At 41.7% G+C, this 23,599-nt stretch overlaps 1 protein-coding gene across 1 annotated transcript in view; it reads right to left on the reverse strand.

Moving 5' to 3' along the window:
- ADGRF5 (adhesion G protein-coupled receptor F5) overlaps window positions 1-23,599 on the reverse strand; it is a 40,609-nt gene that overhangs the window by 4,814 nt on the left and 12,196 nt on the right. Inside the window, exons 2-20 of the mRNA XM_040554319.1 lie at window positions 20,656-20,790; window positions 19,233-19,362; window positions 17,403-17,463; window positions 16,656-16,826; window positions 15,232-15,399; window positions 14,192-14,319; window positions 13,660-13,718; window positions 12,883-13,025; window positions 12,168-12,380; window positions 10,092-10,325; window positions 9,193-9,351; window positions 8,855-9,073; window positions 8,330-8,548; window positions 8,097-8,249; window positions 6,343-6,533; window positions 5,155-5,328; window positions 2,946-4,310; window positions 2,327-2,368; window positions 2,166-2,225 (exon numbers count right to left, since the gene is read on the reverse strand). Of these exons, the coding sequence (XP_040410253.1) occupies window positions 2,166-2,225; window positions 2,327-2,368; window positions 2,946-4,310; window positions 5,155-5,328; window positions 6,343-6,533; window positions 8,097-8,249; window positions 8,330-8,548; window positions 8,855-9,073; window positions 9,193-9,351; window positions 10,092-10,325; window positions 12,168-12,380; window positions 12,883-13,025; window positions 13,660-13,718; window positions 14,192-14,319; window positions 15,232-15,399; window positions 16,656-16,826; window positions 17,403-17,463; window positions 19,233-19,337 (3,864 nt within the window). The 5' untranslated portion in view covers window positions 19,338-19,362; window positions 20,656-20,790. The remainder of the gene's footprint in view (window positions 1-2,165; window positions 2,226-2,326; window positions 2,369-2,945; window positions 4,311-5,154; window positions 5,329-6,342; window positions 6,534-8,096; window positions 8,250-8,329; window positions 8,549-8,854; window positions 9,074-9,192; window positions 9,352-10,091; window positions 10,326-12,167; window positions 12,381-12,882; window positions 13,026-13,659; window positions 13,719-14,191; window positions 14,320-15,231; window positions 15,400-16,655; window positions 16,827-17,402; window positions 17,464-19,232; window positions 19,363-20,655; window positions 20,791-23,599) is intronic.

The following is a 23,599-nucleotide window of genomic DNA, read 5'->3' on the forward strand; positions in this document are numbered from 1 at the left end:
AGGGAATGAAGCAACTGCCATCCTTCATGATAGTTATACAAGTTATTCCTTCTTTCCTACCAGCTTCCTACGAAAAAGGAAGTTTTCCCACAGCTGGAACAGCACCACGTCCAGCAGATGTCATTTTCAAGGCAGAGGCAAGGAGTAACACTTTAAAAATGCATTAGGAGATGCTCCTATCTGTGAATTCCCTGAGATAATCCTGCAGAAAACACTGGAATACTTGGAGTACTAGTTTAAAAAAAGCTAGGTGGATTATTCTGGGGATCCTAAATGAAAAAAATGTTGGGTAGAAACTGCATCTTTCATGTCTTATCATGACATGACAAGATGCCTTGATGTGCCAGATGTCGTGGCAGTATGATATTCTCAGTTTATGCCTGAGAAATTACATTCTCCCATAAGGAGAGCAACCGATTCCAAGATTTCCCCTAGCTGCCTATAGAATAACCCATCCATGCTGTTGTCCTAGGTGGGCGGTCAATAGTAGACACCCACAAAGACGTCTGATTTGCTATCCATCCCCTTAATCCTCACCCATAGGCTCTCTACTCCATCACCACTAACTGCAAGAACTGTACAATCTAATTTCTCCCTTACATGCAATGCAACACCACCTCGCCTGCCCTGCTTAACCCTCCTGAAGAGCTGATAGCCCTCCATCTCAGCACTCCATTTGTGGGACTCATTCCACCAAGTCTCACTAATACTGATGATATTATAGCTCTGGGAAAGGACCAAAGCTTACAGTTTGTCCCATTCGTTCCTCATACTGTGCGTGTTGGTGTACAAACGTTTCAGATGTAGATGTTCACATTTGCCTTGCCACCCTCCGATGGTGCCGTACCATCCCTTGGCTTAACCTGTTTCTAATCGTATCCTCTTCCCCACTGATCCTCGTTTAAAGCTTTTTCAATCTGTCTTGCCAGGTTGTGAGACAAGAAATTTTTTCGCCATCGAGACAGTTGGATCCCATCAGGCTGCAGCAGACCTCTTGTCTTAAAGACTCTTCCATGGTTATAAAACCCAAAACTCTGTCAGAGGCACCAGTCCTGGAGCCATCGAAGACCTGTACTCACCTCTTTCTTTCCATATCTCTCCCCATTACTGGCAGGATTGAGGAAAACACAATCTGTGATCCTGAGTCCTTTAGCTATCTTCCCATCTTTTGATAGACCTCAGACTTCTTGATGTGACATCATTGATATGCACACAACAGAGCAGGAGTGGGTAATAATCTGAAGGCTGCTTACTCAGCAGGCATTTTCCAGAGGCACTGTGCAAACCTTTCTTTTTGTTTTAAAGATAGGGGTGGAACTGGTCTCCCCATTCAATATGAATGCCTATCCTGAGCAGAGGCATTTCCAGTCCCTCCATTCGAGCTCTGTTTCTATGCAGGGAGGAATGTGAGAGACAGTGGTCCAGAGAAAGTATCTGCAGAGACTAGAGCAGCCGTACAGGATCTTTCCATTCCCTATTTGCAACACTATTTCTCTTTTTTAGCCAGTGAATATTTTGGATTAAATGCAAAAATTTGCTGGGTTTGGGACCCAAGTCTTTCCTCTTCTAGGAGAGTGTCCAGGCCACTTGGTTACAGAACCGTGTTCATTTCTGTGCAATTTTAGCTCATTGAAATCTGATTGTTTGTTGCACATAGACGCAATTTTGACAAAAGATTGTTTCTTCCTCCCATTTTCTGTCCTCAGCATAAAGTGTGGGTTTACCTATCACCTCTTTTAGAAGTTCAGGTGGCAACATCTGCATCTGTTCCTACTTACAGCTGAAGGGCACCTGCCTCAAGAAGTTCCTTTTGTGTTTATCTTAGGTTGTGAATAAATAATGATGCCACTGAATTTTCCTGTTTTATAACTTAAAGTTTTAGTACATTTTGTGGTTTATTTCTTATGGAATTCAGTATGTTTTTATATACTGCTCTATCTCAAATCTCCACCAAGCTCCTTCTAATTTTTGATCAATTATTATAGGTGAAATAATGAACTTTGAAAAAAGGGTTATATTCATATTTGTGTTGTTAATTTCTTCTCTTTCTCTGACCAATTCTAGTAAATTCAGAATATAAAGTGTATTAGACTTAAAAGACACTTGGAGAATGTTAGACTATTCAACAGTAATGTTGAAATATGCTCTTAGGTCAAGCATCTAACCTTTGTTTGCTGTGAACTCCATCTGGACAGAGAATTCCTCTTCAGCAGGGCTTCTGTTATCTATTTGTTCAAGAAAGAAAAATTAATTAGTAAATACAGCAATTGTGTTCAAATTCCAACAATATCTGTCACACAATATAAAAAATAGTTTGAATTCTTACCTTCTTGTCCCAGAGAGTCCCAAACACCAAAATGAAAAATCCCTGGGAGACAGAAAATTACATGTTTAACACCAGCCTTTCAATTGCAGTATCACAAACATTGTCCATACTGTCTATTTAAACTCTGAACTCCGACTGAAAATCCTCAACCATGGATTTTAGTCAGTTCCTCTCTTTCATATTAGTACTGCTCAGCTGGTTCTGTTGATTTACAGGCAGTTTATACTCCCTCATTACTTGAACCTGCAAGAGCATGACGTGATGCCTCCAGTTGCACTGTAAATGAGAGCAGACATGCTGAAGCTTGCCCACTTGAAAATAAGAGGGCTATTTTCCTAATCTTCAGGATAGAAGTTCTCCCCAAAGCTACTGCCAAAATTAGAAGTTATGTCTATGCCAGATTTATCTATAAGGCACATCTGTTAAGGCAACTTAGAATAAGAGATGCTTCTGAATTCCCGCAATGGGTTTCCCAAAGAGCCCTTTGGGATTAAGGACATACAAGGCAAACTTGAGCTTTCCCAAACTGTTTTTATTTCTCATAACACAGCACTGCAAGAATGTCACTGCATGTTAAATGGTCACAGACGAAACAAAACCATGCATATGTGTAACTCACCTGCAAAGCATTGAGCAGAGCAAAGAGGATGTGGAAAGCTTCGTGGCTGTTTTTGATGATGGTGGCAATACCAAATCCCCAGGTGAGGCCTAACAGCGGTGTCAAGATGGCCAGACTTTTGCCGATTTGAAACAAAATCTTTCTCTCCTGCTTATTGGTCTTGTCCCCAATGTTTGGCCTCAGTATTTTTATTATAACAACTCCGGTGATGAACAAATTCATGGCCACAATAGCCAGGGCAGGTATGATAAAGGCTAAGACAGCTTTGCTGTCATCCCAGTTGAGCCAGCAGAGATTCTTTCTGGTGTAATTGTTCTGTGGCAGTGTGACAGCAATTGTAATAACTGCAAAGACAAAGGGGCACCCATATCCCAGACAGAATGCCACTACTTTCTGGATGGTCTTACTTGTGTTATGGAAGATGAAGACCAATCTGTAGAAAAGAATGAGGCCAAGGCTGAGCATCCAGAATAAGCCACACAGGTAGAATAGATGGATGAAGAAGGTGGCCACAATACAAATCTCTCTTTCTTTCTGTGTGTTTTGCTCCCTGATGGAAGCACTGACAATGAACCAAATGTCAGCAACTAGGAGTGACGTAGCTATGTTGAGTATACAGACATGGCGCATGTAGGAGGTTGTGTTGTTTGTTATATTTTTCCAAACTAAGGATTCAATTATAATGCAGACCACTAAACTCACGATTGAAATGGCCAGGCCAATGTGGGTAATATAATCTGCAACAAGATTGGCAGGCAGTTTTAAAGGTGACATCAAAATGGAGAATGATGTCAAGTGATTGCAGGAGCAAGTGATGTTGCCTTTTTCCTCTGTCAGTATGCAACCATAATCATCCCACTTTCCTCTGTTTTCATTGAGGCTGAAGTTCCAAAAGACACATTTCGGCATCGTTAGAGACGGGTTTGCTTTTTGAAAGGTCATATTAATATAGAAATTCTGGGGTCTCTTGCAGCTCAGAGTTGTTATTACCACTAAGCTATTCACGTATGTGCTATGATTCTTAGGCAAAATCTGTCCAATTGCTGAGCAGGCCACACTGACAATGGTTGAATTTGGGGGTAGAGTCGCAGATTTCTCAATTAGCACATTAGCATTGAGGTTTCCTACTTGGTTGAAATCCTTATTATAGTATGCGTGCCTGTTTTCTGTGACAACCATACCTTGTAGCTCAAGGGTTTTAGTGCTGACATTAGGAAAGGTATTATTAACTGGCTGGAGATTCTCAGAAAATCTTTCTACTGAATTCAGTAAAAGAGAACTGCTGGGTGCGTTCTCATTATTCAGGTCTGCCCAAAGTTCCATTTTGGAACCATTAACAATATTGTCCACTGTAGAGAAGAAGGCCTGTAAAAACGGAAGAAAAATGTTGTAACTGAAATCCCATACAAATTGTTACTTCTGATGATTTCTGCATCATTCTAGAATTGCCTTTTGAAATGGCCAAACATTTTCTTCTTTTGCTCAGTCCATATGAAACCTTTAGTTATTAATCCTCTGCATATCCTGCTTTCAAGTCAAGGCTTCCAAAGTAGATTTTGCTTGGCTTGGCTTTTCTTTACATATCAATATTTTTTCTTTTCCAGCCTTTTTGCCAGGTCTCAACCTTTGTGCTAGTTTTGACTTTTCTTTCTGTCTCATTTATTGTTCTCCAGCTAGAAAACATCAAGTCCCTTTGTACATTTCTGCTCTCAGAAGAGCAGTGCTGTTCCTCTATACCTGACAACCAAGGCTTCCAAGCAGTCCTACGATATGTTTTGCCATTCATTTGTTGTGACATCCAACTGATATTCCTTGCTTCATCATGGCACCTGGAATTTACTCTCCCTATCCTTATTTCAACCCTTCAATTTTTTCTGCTCCTGCTTCTGCTCCGTCATTCCTTGGCCTTTCCTCTAACTTTGAATACTAGAGACATTTAAGGGTTCCTAGAACATTTCTAGTTGCTAAGCGTACAGCACTCTCTCTTTCATGCATTAGCTCCTAGTCTTCATCACTGTGACTCTTCATAAACTCGTCTGTATCTTTGCTGTCATTTCATCTTTGAGGTTGTTTCACCTCCTTCCCTCAATTCCCTCCTGTTCCTGAAACTAACTAACTGTGAAAGTTCTTCAGGGAGAATATCACCTTCTTTGACAAAAGAGACTGAAGGGCTTGATAAGTATTGGTAAGCCTTAAAATAAAACCTTACCTTGATAATGGACTTGCTTGCATCTGCTGGGATGGCAGAGATATTATGCAGGATGTTAACAATTGCAGCTAGGTTTGCAGAAGAATTGACATTTTGTTGGAGTTCTGTCTCATTCAGGAGTTGCTGAAGAAAGATGGGTAGGTCTGTTTTTGCCACAGGACTGTTGACCAAGGACTGGAACAGAAGATAACAGTGCATCATATGTATGCAATTTGCCTGGAGCTTGATCCTCCTTCATAATGGCTACACCTATACTAATAAAATAAACAGAACCAGAGTCATTCTAGCCATACTGTTAAACTCTGTTAGGGTATCCTAACTGCCTAGTGAGCATGATCTCTTGTCTGTGCTAACTCCCAGACTGCTCCTGGAAATTTCTGGGACAAAATAGTTGGCCTGGACCCAAGCCCCGTGAGGGAATAATCTAGCAGGTTGAGAAAATACGTTATTATTGAGTCACTGTACCTCTGCTTGGGACCTTGCTCTAATTTACTAAAAAGAATGATAAAAGTTCTTATCTAACCTCACTGAGAGAAGGGTGACTCTGGATGATCTGTAGAAGCAAAGAGCACTATGATAGGACACCTAGCCTGAAAACCAGGACCCAGCACCTATCTGAGAAGTGTGGTGGCTGAGGGGCTGTGGCCTAGCAGGAGGTGTCCCTGCCCATGTCTGGGGGTTGGAATTAGATGATCTTTAAGGTCCCTTCCAATCCAAACCATTCTGCGATTCTGTGATTCTATGATGTGCTAAACTGGGACTGGGCTGGGGATGGGGCAGCAGCCCACAGTTGCCCATACGGCCTCATTGTTAGTGTGCTCTGTGGCAATTTTTGGGTTTGTGCCCACCAGCGTCCACTGTGGCCGTGCCTGAACACGGGTCAGGGAACAGCCAAGGCCAGGGAGTGCTACCGCAGGATGCTGTGGATAAGACCACCTTGTCTGAGGACCGTGTTCATGTGTATGGCTGTTGGCCATGCAGTGCCACATGTCTGCTGGGACGGAGAAAGGGGCCTGGCCTGTGTAGATTTAGCCAATCATTCTTTATACCTCCTAAAATACAGTTTTAATTAAATACTTGTATTTTGAATACTTCCGGCATTTTAGATGAGGTTAAGTAATAACAAAAACTATCTGCTCTCTAGAGCTAACCCCTCTCCCCAGCCTCAGAAAAACTCATACACGTTACCTCCGCTCTAATCAGAAGGCTGTTTATTTGTTCAGACACGCAGTTATTCCTTTCCAGCTTCCATGATTGTTTGTAGCACTTGTAAATTTCATTGCCTCGGATAAAAGTATTATTTAACAAAGGGCATGGCTTTATTAATGTGTCCTCTTCCTCTCCAATAACATTGTTTTCTGAGCAGGAAGTTTTGTCCTCTGTATCAAGAAAAAGACACTGAGAAGCATGGAGATGAATAATTTACCTCTCATCACACCTGTGACCTATTGAAGTTCAAAATTCTTTGTGTTAGTTAGGATTTCAGCCTGCTCTCTTCATTAATTATGACCTTACATTGGGTATATGTCTTGGAAAGTTGTTTTTTTTTTCCCCCCAAAACTTCCAAGACTTTACTGCTCTCTGTAATAAGAATAGTACAGAAATATTAATTTATATCTTCAAATATTCTTCCAAGGCCTAAGCAGAATCTTTTTTGAGAGTTAGGAAACTTTTATTGGGACCTCGTACACCGGTTCCTCATTTATAGGTACCTTAGTGCTTGCTGATTCTGTCTGGGACTAGTGACAAGATGCTTCAGACTCAAAAGCTTTTACAACTCAAATAAAAGCAGGAGGCAAAACCTGGTGAAAAGAACACCAGATTTTAAATTCTCAAGCCAGGTTTTTGGATTCATGAAATGAAAAAGAAAATTAGATAAAGCCCCTTGTTTTTGAGTACTGAATCCAATCACCAGACCAATGCCTAAAGTTTTAGGATTTGTCCATTAGATTACATTGCGTAACAGGGTTGGAGTTGGGACTATATTGACCACTTTGTAAATTCTCTGCACATCTGTGACCATCTCTAGCCTGAGGGTGAGTTTATTCTGTTAAGGGACTCCGTTCGTTCTGCTGTAGCACAAACTAGAAATTCATTAAAGCTTTGATAGTGTGGCCTTAGCACATTTTTGATGAACAATGTGTCTGCTAATTCGCTTTGACTGGGCACAGTAGCTGCCGATGAAAGCAAATAGAGCGTCTACATATTTATTGCCTAAGAGAGTGAAATCCAGCCAGATATGGTGATTCAACATTGGGCACCACTACTGTAGAAGAAACAAAATTTCTGTAGTATGGGGGTGTCTAACATTTCTTTCTTACCAATTAATGATAAGGAGCTGAAATAGCCAAACTCTGGCCAGAACAAAGCATCAAAATTGGATTTAGCCATGTTCAATTCTAATCATGCAGTACTTCCCGCAGAGCTGACTCGGAAGCTTGGTGTGCCCTGGTCTCTGCAATACCTCATGGAGGCTGTCATTCTTGTGCTAAAGCAGATATGCTGTCCCCCAAGCTGACCTCCTGAGTTAAATGACTTCTTCCTGAGGCAATGTGATCTTTTACCCTCGCTAAATCACTGGTGCTGGTTGGGAGCTGCATGACCGCACTGCAACACAGAAGATGAAGCTTGGTGGTGCAGGCTGCATCAGAGGGAGGTAGGGACAGAAGATGGCTGGCTGAACTATAACTGCCTGGGAACACGCTGGGACCATTGTCAATAAGTGAAGACAAAACATTTTGGATTTTTTAGCTTTTAAAATGCCAGCAAAATTTGTATTTTCCTCTACATTCCAAAATTTCCTGTCAAAAAGGAGAAAAAAATTCTTGGCTAACAAAAACTGTTCCTGTTAGGTGTCACCAGTGGTAAAACTCATGGCATCTGGTTTAACGAAGATACCAGGATTTCCTTTTACCAGCTTTAAACAGTGACTTTTTTCTTACCAGGTATCAGCTTCAGTTGTATGTTTTCACTCTTGACCTCCTGTTTCATGCTGTTAACAAACCTGTAATATACCTTTAGATTTTCTTGTTTTGTGCATTCTGTTTCGTTGTGTTTGTACGAGTAGCACAAGAAATTTCCATGTTCTTTCTTTTCTGCATGGAAAGTTTAAGACAGGTTAACACAGATTTTAGGCCAATCAGCTAGTGATTCTGCAAGCTTATCTTATTCTTACCAGTTTGAAATGCTCTTTCTCGAACCACAAATGTAACATTATAATCTTCTATGGTGTTAGCGCTTATGCAGCAGTTGAAGGGTTGTAGAAATTTGCAGTTCATAGATGTTTTAATGGGGTCTAACCAGATGTTCTGCTTCAGAGGCAAGGGAATAATATTGACAGTCACATTGGCAGAAGTGTTCGAAGACTTCTTGGAGAAAGTGCAGATGTAGGTGCCTGAAAGCAGTGACACAAAAAACATTTCCCAGTCAACAGAAGTGCTCCTCAGCTTTTGCGTGATCCTGAGCCCTGTTAATGAACACGTACAGTGCTGGCAGCATTGTCTTGCTGTCCTCCAGCAGCTTTAATTTTAACTCTTACATTTATATATATATATACATGTATATATATATATATATATATATATATATTTAATTACCCATGGTCAGGCATCTTAGTGATTTGCTGGGCTAGAGATACTGTAAATGGTCTGGTGCAGAGATTTTGTTGCCTTTGTAGCCAATACAAACCATGTTCACTCACCATTCCAGTCCTGAGTGGCAAGATTCACTGAGAGCACAGATGTGGCTATGGATTTGTTGGTTCTGATGCACGAAGCGCATTCTACTGTTTGTATTTTATCTCCAGACTGGATTTCCCAAATAATGCTGTCATAATTGCTCACATCACCTTCGCACGTTAGGCTGAATCCCTTTCCCTCAGAAACTGATGTGTTTACACTCGAAGATATTCTTACATAGTCTGAGACAACACAAGATAAATATCATGTTACTGAGGGTCGCTTGTTACAATCATTTGTTTGCAAATGGCATGTGCCACACAGGCCACCGATGGTCTCTTACATGCTACCTGACTTTTACCTGTTCGTAAGTATGTCACTCTGATGTTTTGACTGGTCCTGGCACCATGTCCACTCAGGAACTCACACGTATATGTCGTCACTGTACCCAACTTCTCAGGTAGGCATTCAGTGATGTTGAGCTCATATTCAGTGCAGTTATTTTTGGCAGTGGAGACTCCTAGAGACAAATAAATGTTCTTTGAAGGGCTGTGGATGTCCAAGGACACCTAGGCTCTGAAAATCACAAGCAGTCACACTAGCTAAGGAAAACCTTGTAGGTTTGTATGCAGCCTTTCACAGTGTGGAACTTTTAACTCATCAGTGCTGAAGTCCACTCACATCCTTTACTCTGGCAACACTCACCATGGTCTCCAAAGGCCTGAAGCCTTGCTCTCAGCACTGTGCTGGGCACCTACACCAAAAGTTATCTAACCAAGAGCCACAACATTGCTAGGAAACCTCAGGATAAGCCAAAATTAAGGCTATTCTGGTTCAGCCTGGCCTCATTATCTGCGATATCTAGGAAATACGGTAAGTAAATCAGGTAGAAAGTTACTTTGGGAAAGCCTAACCACAGGGAATCAAGGGCAAAACAGCTTCTTACAGCAGGCAAGGATTTCACCACTGTCTTTGAAAGCACAGCTGACGGAGAATGCAGAAGTAAGCGTTTTGGAAAAAGTCAGTGTGATGCTGGTCTAGGCAGCTGTTTCCAACCAAGATGGCACAGTTTTGAGCATCAATGTCTGCGCACTGCATGGAGACACCCAGAATCCCACTGTTTGTTACCTGGCACCCACTTTGGAGCATACCCTGTATTCATGTTGGACTTGGCCTTTGGAGTACCTGCTGCCAGCAGGGGGAGTTCTCTGAAGAACAAACAAACCTAGCAGGTGAAAGACAATATTTTGTTAATCTTACCTGTAGCAACGCTTGTTCCATTTAACTTCCAGTCACTCCTAATTGATGTTGAGTATATGTGTAAACAACAGAACAGCAAGGTTCTTGTTGCTTGAATGTCAGGACTCTTGCAGCTAATTTTTGTGTCGTTTGAGTATGAAGTGATGCTTAGTGAAGATACTGTGATGTCTTGTGTGTCTTTGTATATCAGCTTGTAATGGTCACTGACGTTTGAGAAAACACACGTATAGGAACCTGTAAAGCATAGACAATATTTTAGCATTGAGAACACATTTTGCCGTTGTTTCCGCTACATTTGGAGTTATGAACTGAGAGCTACTTTACATCTACTTTTCACGTGTCCCAGCTCTGCAGTGGCTCTTCCCTTTGCTTATCAAAATGTGCCCTGAGGTCATCTACAGTCTCTCTATAGGAGGTTCTCTGCAGTCTCCTGGTGCCAAATGTATTCAGACTAGGCAGCTTCAGTATCGATGGGCACTTGAGAAGAGAACAGGGCTCTGGGACTGAGGTCCTTAAAATCTAGCTGAGCTGGTGCTTGGTGATCTGAGTATTGCCCAGAGTCCAGGTACCAGCAATACGTCATATGTAAGAACACAGATTGACTGCAAAATGTTCCTACACAGAATGGGCGAGATTTTGGTGCCCAAGGTGGACTCTACAGCATCTGGTAATCTGAGCGTGGGCATCTATGCTTCTCAGAAGGTATTGCCAAATAGAGCTGACTATTTATTGGCCACTTTGGACCAGACTAGACTAGAATGGAATAGTTCTTGTGGCAGGGGCCTACAAAGATCATCAAGTCCAGCTGCCTGACCACTTCAGGGCTGCCCAAGTTAAAGCCTATTACTGATGGTGTTGTCTAAATGCCTGTTGAGCACTGACAGCCATGGGGCATCAACCACCTGTTGACCACAAAGCCTGAACCACAAAGCCTGTTCCAGTCTTTGACCTCCCTCACAGGAAAGAAATTTTTCTTAAATCCCAGCCAGGGAGCAGAGGCCGGCACCTCCCTCTCCATTCCCCTCCTCAGGAGGCTGCAGAGAGCACTGACGCGGCCTCTCAGCCTCCTCTTCTCCAGACTGGACAAGCCACATGTCCTCAGCCTTTCCTCACAGGACATGCCTTCCAGCCCTTTTACCAGCTTCATTGCCCTCCTCTGGATGCATTCAAGGACCTTAACATCCTTTTTATGTTGTGGAGCCCAGAACTGCATGCAGTAGTCAAGGTGAGGCTGCACCAATGCTAAATATAATGGGAGAATCACCTCTTTCTTAGGCACTTGTCTCCTGGATGCATCCAGGCTTCCTTTTGAAGTGGGCTATCAGCCCCAAATTTCCTCTGTATTTTAGGTACATGGGTACCCCTTCCCATTGGGATAGCCTACTGAGTAGACCACTTTAATAGGAATGGAGGCGCCAAGGTTCAGGGCGTCCTTAGCCCAAGGCCATTTGGAGCCCACAGCTCCTATCTCCCGTATGTGTGCCCAAAGATGTGCCCAAAGGCTACCCTTTCTGAAGCTGAAAGTAGAATTTATGACCCAAAAAGATGAACTGAGTGGGAGCTTGAGTCAAATCTCTGATAATACATGAAAATTTCCCCAGCAACTATCCCTAGCACAATGCCACCAACTTAACCTTTTTTTTTTTGATTTTCAAAAAGCTCTAAACATGAACACATGAAAAACTGTAACTCCAAACTCGTATTAGTTAGCTTATGTTTGCAAAGAGGATGAGGACCTTCAAGGAAAAAATTCAACCACAACCTCAGTTACCACATGCAAAGGAGGAGAAGGCTTCACATCTGTGTAACCACTCCTGTGATATGACAGTGAAGCCTGACACTGGGAATATCCAGGCCTATACAGTCACTTCAGCCTTTTTACACCTTACTGGCATTGCCAGTCAGTAGGTAGTTAGTTACAGAAAACCAACCAAAACTCAAAACAGGAAAATTATGAGGGACAGTGTATTTTTCATGTTTACTCTAGGGAAATGCAGTAACTGCATTCATCTGTTTTTTGTAGAATTAGCCACACTAGAGATCTGCATTTGCTGTTTTAATGATAGAAAATCATACCAGAATCCTCCATTGTAATGTTGGTAATCTTAAGAGTTGATCTTGATATTCCAGTTGTAAATTCTGCCTCCAGCAAATGCCGGGAGCTGTCTGAGATGGTCTGATTGAAGTGATACCAGCTCGCATTCCCAGACTCTGCATTTATCTCACACATCAGTGTTACTGTATCCCCTTCAAAAATGTCCGCAGGACTTACAGTGGAGTTTGTCTGATCTGGGAAGACAAAGAGCAATGTTCTGCATTATTGTCATGTCAACATCTATATGGTGTCTTTCATCTTGTGGGAATCCTAGGTGCTTTGCAACTAATACACACTCAGCATCAGTTGCAGGGCACCATCTCTGATACTAGATATGACATTTTCCCACAACGTATTCTTCTACTGTCTTTGTCAGCCAAAGACCCCAGAAGATTCTATGCAGACAGCCAGAAATGTTATCACCACTTCTGCTTTTTGTGTAGATAAACTGGGAGGAGAAGCAAACAGGTTAAAGTAGCCCTCTGAGTAGTCCTTGTACTGTGTGCAAGGCCATCTCATGGAAGTCCAAAGCTTTGGTGGCACAGGAGGAAAAGAAACAGACAGAGAAGTATGTAGTTTTTGAAGGTCCGGTATTGAAAAATCAGCAATATAAGGTGGTTACATGGTTCAGGCTAGCAATACCACAAAAAAAAAAAAAAAGGTTGAAAGGAAATACTGAGAGAGCTTTAAACTTACTAGTTATTTCTGTTGTGAAGGAGCTGGGTATTAGATGGTACAATGGATCTAGAAATTTTGGTATAAGTTTGTTGGAATTGTCTATCTCACTGAAGGTCACTGCTCTTGCTTTTACTTCGTAGTTCACAGAGACACTTCCAGGCCTGAACAAATAGCAGAATGAGAGAAGCAGCATAAATTATCAGCCTTGCATACTAGTGTATTTCCATGTTGTGAGACCCATCTTGCATGGCTTGGAAGGTGTGAAACCCATGAAGGCTCCTATTATGACTCGGGATTTGCTCTGGCATACAAGAAGGTTGACAGCTTTTCCCAAAGCAAAAACACATTTATGTGACATCTCCTTGGTCTGCTGTCCTAATTTAAACTGGAAACCCTAAAAGGCATTTAAATTTGTGTGGACCTAAGTAATATCTCTTTTATCCAGGTCCAATCCGGAATCAACTTACTAATTCATTTTCCTGATGGTTTGGGAGATGCTGATAGGTTTATTTAAACACTTTCCCCCTTTTGGGTGGAATTCAAAAAGGATTTGACCCATCTTGAGAATTACTATGTTTCTTGGACTTTTGCACAATATTGAATTTTACCCACAGTCCTGTTTTCATGCTAGTAGTTGGGCTTTCCTGTGCAGGTATTACACTACCATTTAGTATGTGCATACTGCGCATGGGTTCTAATCGAAGTGAATGTAGCTTTTGCTGACCTGTATCTCCTCATGGAGATCAGACAGAAAGATTTTTATCTTCCAGAAAAAAAATTAAATTGCTTACTTACCTGAAACCAGTTACTGTTACTGATAGAAAGCCTGATAAGCATGCGTAGCTCTGAAGAAACTGTAAAGAAAAACATATTATATGGCATGAGCCCTCAGTATATCACTCTAGCATGCTTAAAATAGGGAGCTCTCCTTTCAACATTGATATGAGGAATAGCATACAGAATATCTGACAGGATGGGCCTGGTGCTCTTCCTACTGTCACAGGGATAAATTTGTGTTGATGGTTTCATTCTGTATGCACTTGTGTGGATTTAACCAGGGACCAATAATGTGATTTTTTTTCATGCTTTTGATGCAAATGGTTTCTAAATACTTCTCTGTCCTCCTGCATATTAAAATGAGAGGAAATTTTGTCATTGCTTTTCAGGGGAGGTGAGCTTTGGCCCCTGTTGTAGCTACCGGTCCCGCTTACTTCACAGCTCTGCACTGAGGCAGTGATAGTTACAAATAAGATGCTAAGACTTAGGGTAAATACTGTATTTCTTAGAGGACTTTGTGCCCTCATGGATGGAAAACTAAAGTCATTACCGCTTTTTCAAAGTCATCTTTGTATTTTTTGTATAATTCTGAAGAAGAATTCCTGAGATTTTCAGAAAAGACTTCGTCAAGTATGACTGACATATGAATATCAACAGGCTCTCCCGTACGATGTGGGTCTGTAAGGAAAAGCGTAAAAGTAAATGCAGAAAATAATCAAAAGCAACAATTACAAAGTATTTTCTTAGCTTTGTCTTTTAACTGAACCCTAAGCCTAAATCTTACTACTTGCCAAGACTTGTCTGTATGATAGGAAATTTAAGATTATCTTAACTTTCTGTATCTAATTTAGATGTTTGGAATCTGCTGAATATCTAGAGTCCCTCTCCAGTTAATGCAAAGCTGTAGACTCACTTAGTCTGTAGCCTGTCACCAGAAGGTGATATATTCAAAAGGTGATAGTTTTCCTACAGTGATTGAATCACTACATTGCTCCAGTTATAGAGGGAGTTTATATGAATGACTTTGACTAGATACTTAACTTATACATAGCAAAGATTACACTTTGATGAGTCTCCTCCTGTGCTTCACTGAAATTAATGGAAAAAATCCTTGATGACTGTGGGAAGGTGATATTCTGAGTGAAGATCCATGAACAGGAAGAAGTGAAAATAAAATGCTTAGAAAGCTACTGCAACTTTCTAAGCTGGGTCTGCTTAAGGACATGCCCATACCATGCAGTGGAGGAAGATATATGACACACTTTGGTCACATTTGTGAATTCCTTTGTTGAAAATCTGAGGAGGTGAAACTGTCTTTGCTCAGTGGAAACTGAAGTTCCTCAAGAGGCATGTGAAGGATTGCAGGAGCTGGGGCTCCAGCATGGCACTATGCATCTGCAAGTACTTGCATCAGGATGGCCCCACATCACAGAGAGAAGTGAGATCCAGAGCATCTCTACAGACTTTCCACATGCATAGGCAGTGCGTTAGCCAGATGAGGTGCTGATTTATCACACCTTTAACACTATACCAGCTTCTAAGCACCACATGGGTTGTACAATGCTGAGGTTCAGCATTATTTCTCCTTACCTCCAATGTAAGGCTCAGGCTCACAGTGGATCCTGTAGAAGGGCATATCCTTGATATAGCCACAGGACTGTTTGGATGGTAGGGTGACAGGAGGGCAGGCTTTCGAGTCATTGTACACTCCATCTTCACAATAACAACAGCTCACGTTCTCACCACTGGGCGGACAAACTAGTGTCAGACAGAGAAATACTGTAAGAGTGGTAAATGTATCGACATGTAATGGCATAAGGCATTGCATGATATGTATTTACCCTGCTGTATCTTTATGCTAGTGGTCTCAAATAAATGTTGCCTTTCTTGTGAGTTCAATTGAATGATGTAAGGATGATGATCTGAGGCCTTGCAAATCTTACTGCAACAATCTTAGCTGACTAACCAGAAATGGGAACCAGACCGGTACAACAAGGAGTCTGATAAATTATTTTTAAGTAATTGAATAGAAGTGTGAGACCTGATCCAAAAAATTGAGCTGGCATATTGTCCAAGGTCCTATGATAGTCTTAAGACTGGATACTTCTATAGTACCTGGACTTAAAGCAAATGTATAGACATTTAAATCTAATTTAAATCATTTAAAACATCCTTCAAATCTATGTAATGGTCGTTCATAGGCCCGGTGGCTAGTGAGATGCTGTGTCATTCTGACTGTATCCTGACAGATGCTGCATAAGAGAGGGCGACATTATTGCCAAAGCAGAGCAAGTTATTAACAAAGTGATTTTCACACATCGCATGCGACCCTCAAGCTTTGAAAGATCAGTTTCTCTGTTGCTTTGAGAACGCTTCCTTTCACTGCTTCTTGTGTCAGTGAAAAGAAGGTACAAAACCTCCTCCTTTGATGTTGTAAATGCTTGGTGTGTTCATATATCCTCTGCTGTATTAGTCACTTGGACGTGACGCTTCACAGCCACAAATCAGGTAATAAAACCTGTCTGATATTTTGCCCTGTAAGAATACATTTAGTGAGTTATATCTGTAAAAGACTGCGGCTCAGACAGCCTGCCTCTAGCAGGGTCAGAGGAGCCTCTTACAGTGATTTACACTCCGAATGCCAGTCAGAGGGAAGTAAACAGTCTGATAACCTTTGTCACAGCTTCCTGAAACTCGAAAGTAACTCAGACTGCTTGTTATACAAACTGGAGCAGAATTCTTTGGCTCAGGCTTCCTTTGGCTCTGTCCCTTCCTTAGCAAAAGAAAAGCATTCAGGGCTAATCCTAATGCCAACATTATGTAAAGAGGAGTGGTGGGATGCAGATAACAAAACATAGTGTCGTGTGCTAGAGTTTTGGGCTCACTGGGTGTTTCAGTGGGCAACAGAGACAGTTTTGCTGGTTTCTAAGTGTGATAGATATTAAAACTGGGAGAGACCACATGCTGGCAAACAAGCATGTCAGCCAGAATAGAAAAATAAACAACCAACCCACCTGCGGTAATGTTGATGCTTGAAATGCTCATTTCTAGACCTGAAATATTTGTTGAAATTTGAAGATTATGGCATTTGTAATACTGTGTGACTAGCGAGAAGAAATCTGGATTCATAAGAATTATTTCAATGTCAACGGTGTACTCCAGAGGCGGATGGTAGAAAAACAGCACTGAAAGAGAAATAGCATGAGACTGCAAAGCTGTGCGTGAGGGCAAATTATAAATCAGTGGCTTCTAGTTTGGCATTTAGACTCTCTGTTGCAACAGTAGCATAGTGTGGCATTCTGTTTGGGGAAACTTCCTACTCAGCATATATCCTGCATGAGTTTTATCTCCTGCTTGTCTGACAAAAGTCAGATTTCTTTGGTCTCACAGCAATAGGAAGCCAATATAAATGGTATAATATATACAGAGAAAAGCTGTCTCATCCCTCCTCTCCCTTGAGTCAGCAGGCAGATAGGTTGTCAACGATGAACTGAAGCCACACAGGATTATCTTGTGACCTGTCCTGCTAAGAGTTTTTTTTTTTTCGTTTTTTTTTTTTTTTTTTCTACACCTTGAATTTCATCTTGCATAGAACCTGGGCTCATTTATTTCAAGCTATGACCAGACAGAATTTTCCACTTCTTTTGTTTGTGTCTTTACTACCTCCCCTTACTGCATACAGTTCAGCACCTGTCCCCAGTAGTGATTTCACCCTTGGCTTACCAGAAACATACTCCATTACCACACCCATATGCACATACCATTTGGCTTCTCCCTTTGCAGCTCTGAGTGGACGCTTTCCCCTCCCAGCTCACCATCAATCTGTGGAAAAAACAGAGTGAAGCTCTGTGAAAAAAAAATAATATATATATATATGTATATATATATATATATAAAGCTGAAGTGAAGCTTTAGCATTTAGAAATGTCCCTGCTCCAGCTCAGGTGTCAGGTCAAAAAGTCATGGGTAACACACAGTTGAATAGGGACGTGGTGACGCAATTTCAGTATGACTGGGTTCATGCAGGGTGCGGCCAAGCGAGATGCAGACCTACTTATTTTTTTAATCTTGCCTTAAAAATACATTGGCACTGCTGTTATCACGAAAAGCTAAAGAACGAGCCAAGATGTACGCAGGAAATTTGCAGCTTTCTCAGTTTCTTAAGCCCTACTGAAATCTTTATTTACAGAAAGGGTGAATAGCTTGGCAGTTCTTGAGTCATCCTTTCACATCAAGGAACCATCTGGTGTGTGATTAGAGCTGGGCTGCGTATCGCGGTTGTGCTGGCAGTGAATATCCCAAGGTGTGCTGGCAGTTTTGTGATGCCAGAGGCATTGCCTTTCACCACAGTCAGACCTTACAGAAAGCCCACTGCAATCCGTGTCTTCCTCCATGTTTGGGCTCAGTGGTTTCCCTTTTTAATTACTCTCCCAAACAACTGCAGGGCTGTTAGGCACCCTGCTGTTAGATACTTCACATATTTCACACCAGTAAATAATGACTCATTTGCAGGGTGTAGCATGGCTCAATGATGTTAAAAAATAATAAGGTGTTGCTCTTTATTTATGTTGCTCATAAAAATGCCCAAGTGCTCTGAGCTGGAAACAGTTAGAAGAAACAGAGCAAACAAGATACTTGGTCACTATTAATCCGCCATAGGGCAGACAGGGCTTCTGCAACAAGCTTTGTCTTGTTTTGCCAAGGGAGGGGATAGTAGCAATATAAAGAGCTTCCACCTTCATCTTCACCTCTCTTTGCCTTTTCTCAACTTGCTCAAAAAAGCAGGTTGAATTCTGGTCAGTCCATCAGAGCTAATGTCCCTATGATGTTAGAGGCTGAACACTAAAGTTAGAATCTGTTTTGGCTTGATAGGATTTAGAATGTAGAAGACAAAGCATTTTCTGGTGTAATAACAATTATCATTGATCAAGAGTTGATGATTTTTAGACTAGTTTTCTTCAACAGACTATATTAACTCCCATTTGGTCAATCCCTTTGTTTTCTGTTCCTCTTTTGCCCTCTATATTAGGGACTCTTTGTGCAGAATCTGTTACCGCACGTGTACACAGGACAAAGCACAAAACAGATTTCCATATTTCAGGTAATTGATGGGGCAAAAGAGGTATGTGAGGAAGATTATGGAAAATCTGGGAAACTGAAGTGAAGCCTGAGAAGTGCAACATCTAAATACAAGTCGTGCCACTTACCTGTAAGAACCTCTGTGCCTGAACTAGTTGTGTCAACATGATGCTTCCAGGCTGCCTAGAACCCTATCCAGGAGCAGCACCCACATTGCTGGTACCTAGGCTTAGCCCAGGGGGCAGAAATCTAAATCCCTTGTACACCAACACAAGAGAGAGACTAGAAGTGTTGCTCAGCTCTTTCTGGGGCAGCTTTAAGACTGGAAAGCAAGAAGAGCCCAGTTCCTGGATTTTCCATCCATTTTACACACTGGAGAGGTTCCCTGGGTTCAGTTTCCCCACCTGACCTTGTAATGACTTCCTTTAAGGTTTTGTGGGTGTGAAGGAGAATGATGGCAGCTACAAGCAGAAACCAAATGAAAACCGATGGGTCTGGGGTAGGATACTCACTACATATTGGGTGATTGGGTCAAAGTTTGAGGCCTGTGATGTATGGCAACATGCTGTGACCAGTAGAAACAGGCAGTGGAGAGCTGCAGTAAGCAGGGATGGCATTTTGTCATCAACTTTGCTGTACAGCCTGGGAGGAAAACAAAGCAAAAGAATCAGGAGATTTTCAGCTGACTCACACAGGAGAAGTACCAGCATGCTCTACAAAAAATGGTATTTTGGGGCTTTTTCAGCACACTGCCTGCTTACTCCATCTAAGACAGAGCACAGAATAAGATCTGTAATCGTTTTGCTGCCGCTGTCACTAGACTGTTGCTCTCATATATCTTTTTGTTTGTTTGTTTGTTTGTTTCTTGTCACCTATACTTACTCAAAATGCAGAGAGAAAGAAATGGCTTGGAAAAAGCAGAGTCTTAACCAAATTCCTCACAGGGACAAGTGAAGTGTTAGAAATTCATCTGCCCCGAGACAACCTGACTTTGGCTCTTCAAATATTTCTCTCAGTGGTACCTGGCAAACTCACAGCCAGAACATGAAGGAATATCCAGTACGGTTGCTGTATGTGAGGGTCTGCCTGTTGCAGGGGAAAAATGCTCCTGGAAAAAGTCCGTGTAACTTGAGTTTTTAGTATACATTTCCATTAATTACACTGATGTTAACAAGTAAATAACATGGAGAACAAGCATACTGTCACACCAGAATACAATGTGGTGCCTGAAATCAGAACCCAGCAAAACAACCTTTTCCAGATCATTAATACCTAAGACAATTTAGTCATGCAGTATATTGGATGATGAAACTTAAAGGGAGAGGCAAAACATGCACAAACCCTTATAGCAGGCACCAACACATTTCCTGTAACTAGAGGGAATAGGGAAAGGGAGCTGAAGAATATTTTTAAAATTGTGTTTTGCTATGAATAGGCCCTTTCCGACTCTCCCTGACAAAGCATTTCCCATAGCTCCAGAATTAACAGCCAGTGGGGAGCTGTGGGAAGAGGCAGAACCCAAGCAGACTGAAAATCATTGTAAGAAAGGAAAGCACTGAGGAAAGTCTCTTAAGAGTACTGAATGGCAATGTGAGTGGGTAACATTAACTTGATTAATAACACTACCTTGATTAATATCATGAGCTTTTGTAAAATTATGTGGTTTTTGATGTTGTTTTGTTTTGTTTTTGTATTGAAAAGGCTGTTCATACAAACCAGCTTGCGTCTCAGGATTTAAAAGATGGTGAAGCCAGGTGAAAGCAGAAAAATCAACACCTCCCGAGCTGATTATAAACATTGGCAGTGGCTGCCTACTGCTGCCACATCACATATCAGAGCTGGTGCTCCCAAGTAGAAGGGTGCTTCACTGTGATTTTCCTTCTCAGAAGACTCCATGACATACAATTATAATATGAACATGATCCACAGTCTCACCTTGTGAATGAATAGAGGACAGCGATGATCCCAGCAATATACTTGACGTCACTGACCTGGGTTTCCTGCAGGCATTTGATGGAGTTTCTCACTGAAGAAGGTTCTTAGAGAGATTCCTCTGCAGTGAGACTTCCCCTGGTTAAAAGAGAGGAGACAAAAATTAGGAAAAAAGGATTTGCTTTCCCAATAGAGAGAACGCCAGAGCTCCACAGGCAGGTGTGTGTAGGCCTGTGTCTTACCCTCTGTTTTCAATTGACATGGAAAAGGCAGCAATTATTGATACAACACTGTGATACAATTGATACAATCACTTTAAGTGATGAGACAAACATAAGCAAAGTCTGCCCATGAAGATCTGCATGGGGACCTCAGGGTACAGAGTGACTGCGTCGTATAATGGGGAGGTGAAATTCAGCACTGGTAAGTGTAAGGTAGAAAGAAATGATCCTGACATTATGTATTCTGTCATGGTCTCTGAACTGACTACTACCACTAAAGAATGGGGTCTGAGGAAACAGCAGAAAACCATGCTAGACATTTGAGCTGACCCAGAGCAGCTGCTCTTATATAGAAATAACCAGAAAGTGAGACATCTCACTGGTCCAGAATATCTCCTCCTTGCCAAACCCATAAAAACCATTGTCACATGCTTTTTTTTTTTTTTTCTCCAATGGATGAATGTCTATCAGAACTGGAAAAAAAAAAGGGGGAAAAATAGGTGTCTCCTCGGTTTCCTGAGCAACTCCATCAGTACATCCAGAATTCTACAAAAGAGGCTATTTTGCAATTTTGAAGACAGCATCCACTGGTGACAACATCAAGACTTCCATGCCTCTAGCTGACCTCAAGACCAAGATGGAAACATTGCCAAGCTATCAGCTGTGACACAAGTCCTTGAGATTATGACGTGACTTTATAATAGAAACACTAACAAAATCAAGGCTTCCAATACTTTTGTATATGCAGCATACACTCACAGCATAAGGTACATTAGCTTAATGAGTACAATGAAATTGTACTTCAGTGATAACTGGTCGATAAAACAGACAATAGCAAGGAAAAAAAGGTAATTAAAAACAAAGTTTATGAGGAGGTTAAACAGCATCTGCTACTGTTTTGCATGCATCTTTCCACAGTTTGCAAACTTGCATTCCTATTCAAATGTTGCGGGTCAGCCTCTATTTTCAAACGCACCCTTTGTGCAACCATGTAGGTGAGACTAAGTACCCTATTAATTGTATGCACAATAAACTATATATATGGAAACTTATGTAAATAAGAACCATGCTGCTATTCAAGCTTCAATCACCAGTTAAAAGTCCAAAAATCCCAAACCAATGGCTAGAAAGCCAGAAAACTATCAAAGAAATATCTAATTGCAAATGGGGAAAAATAGTAATGCCCTTCTCGTGTAATGTGGCTGTCACCACTGTTCATTTAATTTCTTGCTGAAAAAGGAATTGGTATAAATTGTCAGTGAGCAATTTCTCTATTATCTATATATTATAGTTAGAAAAACAGAAGCTATGTGGACAGGTTCACCATTAGGCATACAAGCTATGTCCTGGAAGGCAACAAGTGTCTTCAGTTCAAAAAGCCCTGGTGAGTTAAAGCAGCCCAGGTTTGCTACCAAATTCCTTCTTTTCTGTAGCATTCAGGCTGAAAAATGTTGTCTAAAGCCAGCTCTAAAATGCAGAAGATTCCTAGAGGTGACCAGCAAAGTCTCCCTTCAACCAGGACACAGGTGATCTGCATGACCTCCTTTTTACTTCTCTAAGTTTCTGTGTTTCATAAACATTGCAGAATAATTACACCCTCTCTTGCAAATCCACCCAGCACAACAGTTACCATCCCAAGTATCTTAGAAAATAAAGACGATAGACAGCAATACAGTAGGGTTTACCTTTATAGGTGATTCAAAGCGGTCTTCTAATTAGATCCATCTTAAACATCCTCATCTTGCTGCTACAGCCCAGATTATTTTGACCTCCCTCAAAGGGAAACTGAGACACAGGAACAAGTATAATTACCCGAACTTGTTACTGCCACCCAGAAAGCATGTTGCCTCTAGAGCCTGGGCTTGATTTTCAAGTGTGAGGCTGACCAGAGGTTCCGCTGATGAAAAACCACAAGGCATTTCAAGAGGAGAAATTTCCTGGTACCATTCATAATGTAGCATGCATTATTTCCCCCTGCACTGATCTCAGTCCGTCAGCATCTTATCTGCAGATTACTTTGTCAAGGGGACTAACTTGTTCCATGGCTGTTACTAACCTGCTTTGTTCTAAGAAAAAAAGAGGGTGTTGATGACCAAAAGCAGTAAAATCATGCTTTGCAGCTGTGGCAAAGTGTTTGTGGACTTTGATTTGAACAACATAGAACAAAACTAAAGTTTTTCCCTGCCCGAGCTGGCAGCATGCGCCCTGTGTCAGGCTGGACCTGGCAGGCACTAGGGATGTGCACTGATGCCCTCGGAGAAGCTGCACGATTACAACTACTATGGATGGTGGGGAAGAAGCAGGAGATTCCCAGAAACCAGGGGAAACTCTGCAGTGTTATCTACGTTGCTACCTTGAAGACAATCGAGATCCAGGAACTCCCTGCACAAAGAGGGGACATCAGTCCAACCGTGTGTTGTGGGGAACTTTTTTAGCCAGTGGTTTATTCAGCAGCGAAGTCCGTGGAAAGGTTTCCTGTTCCCCCAACGCTGGAAATGTTCCCTGTGGAGGTCTTGACTTCTCGTAAGAAGCCCAGGAGGAACAATAGCCACATGGGGGAGGCAGATGTGCCCCAGGATCTCCAGGGTCATGCAGCAGCTGAAGGCCACGCAGGATGTATTTGGGCATCCCAAAAGTGCGTAAGTCTCCAAGGAAGGCAACTAAGTCAAGCCATAAAGGCCTCTCATGGCCACAACATACAAGGGAAATGCAAGCAAAACAAGTCG

The sequence above is a fragment of the Cygnus olor genome, chromosome 3 (genome assembly GCF_009769625.2).
Source record: "Cygnus olor isolate bCygOlo1 chromosome 3, bCygOlo1.pri.v2, whole genome shotgun sequence".
Taxonomy (NCBI): Eukaryota; Metazoa; Chordata; class Aves; order Anseriformes; family Anatidae; genus Cygnus; species Cygnus olor.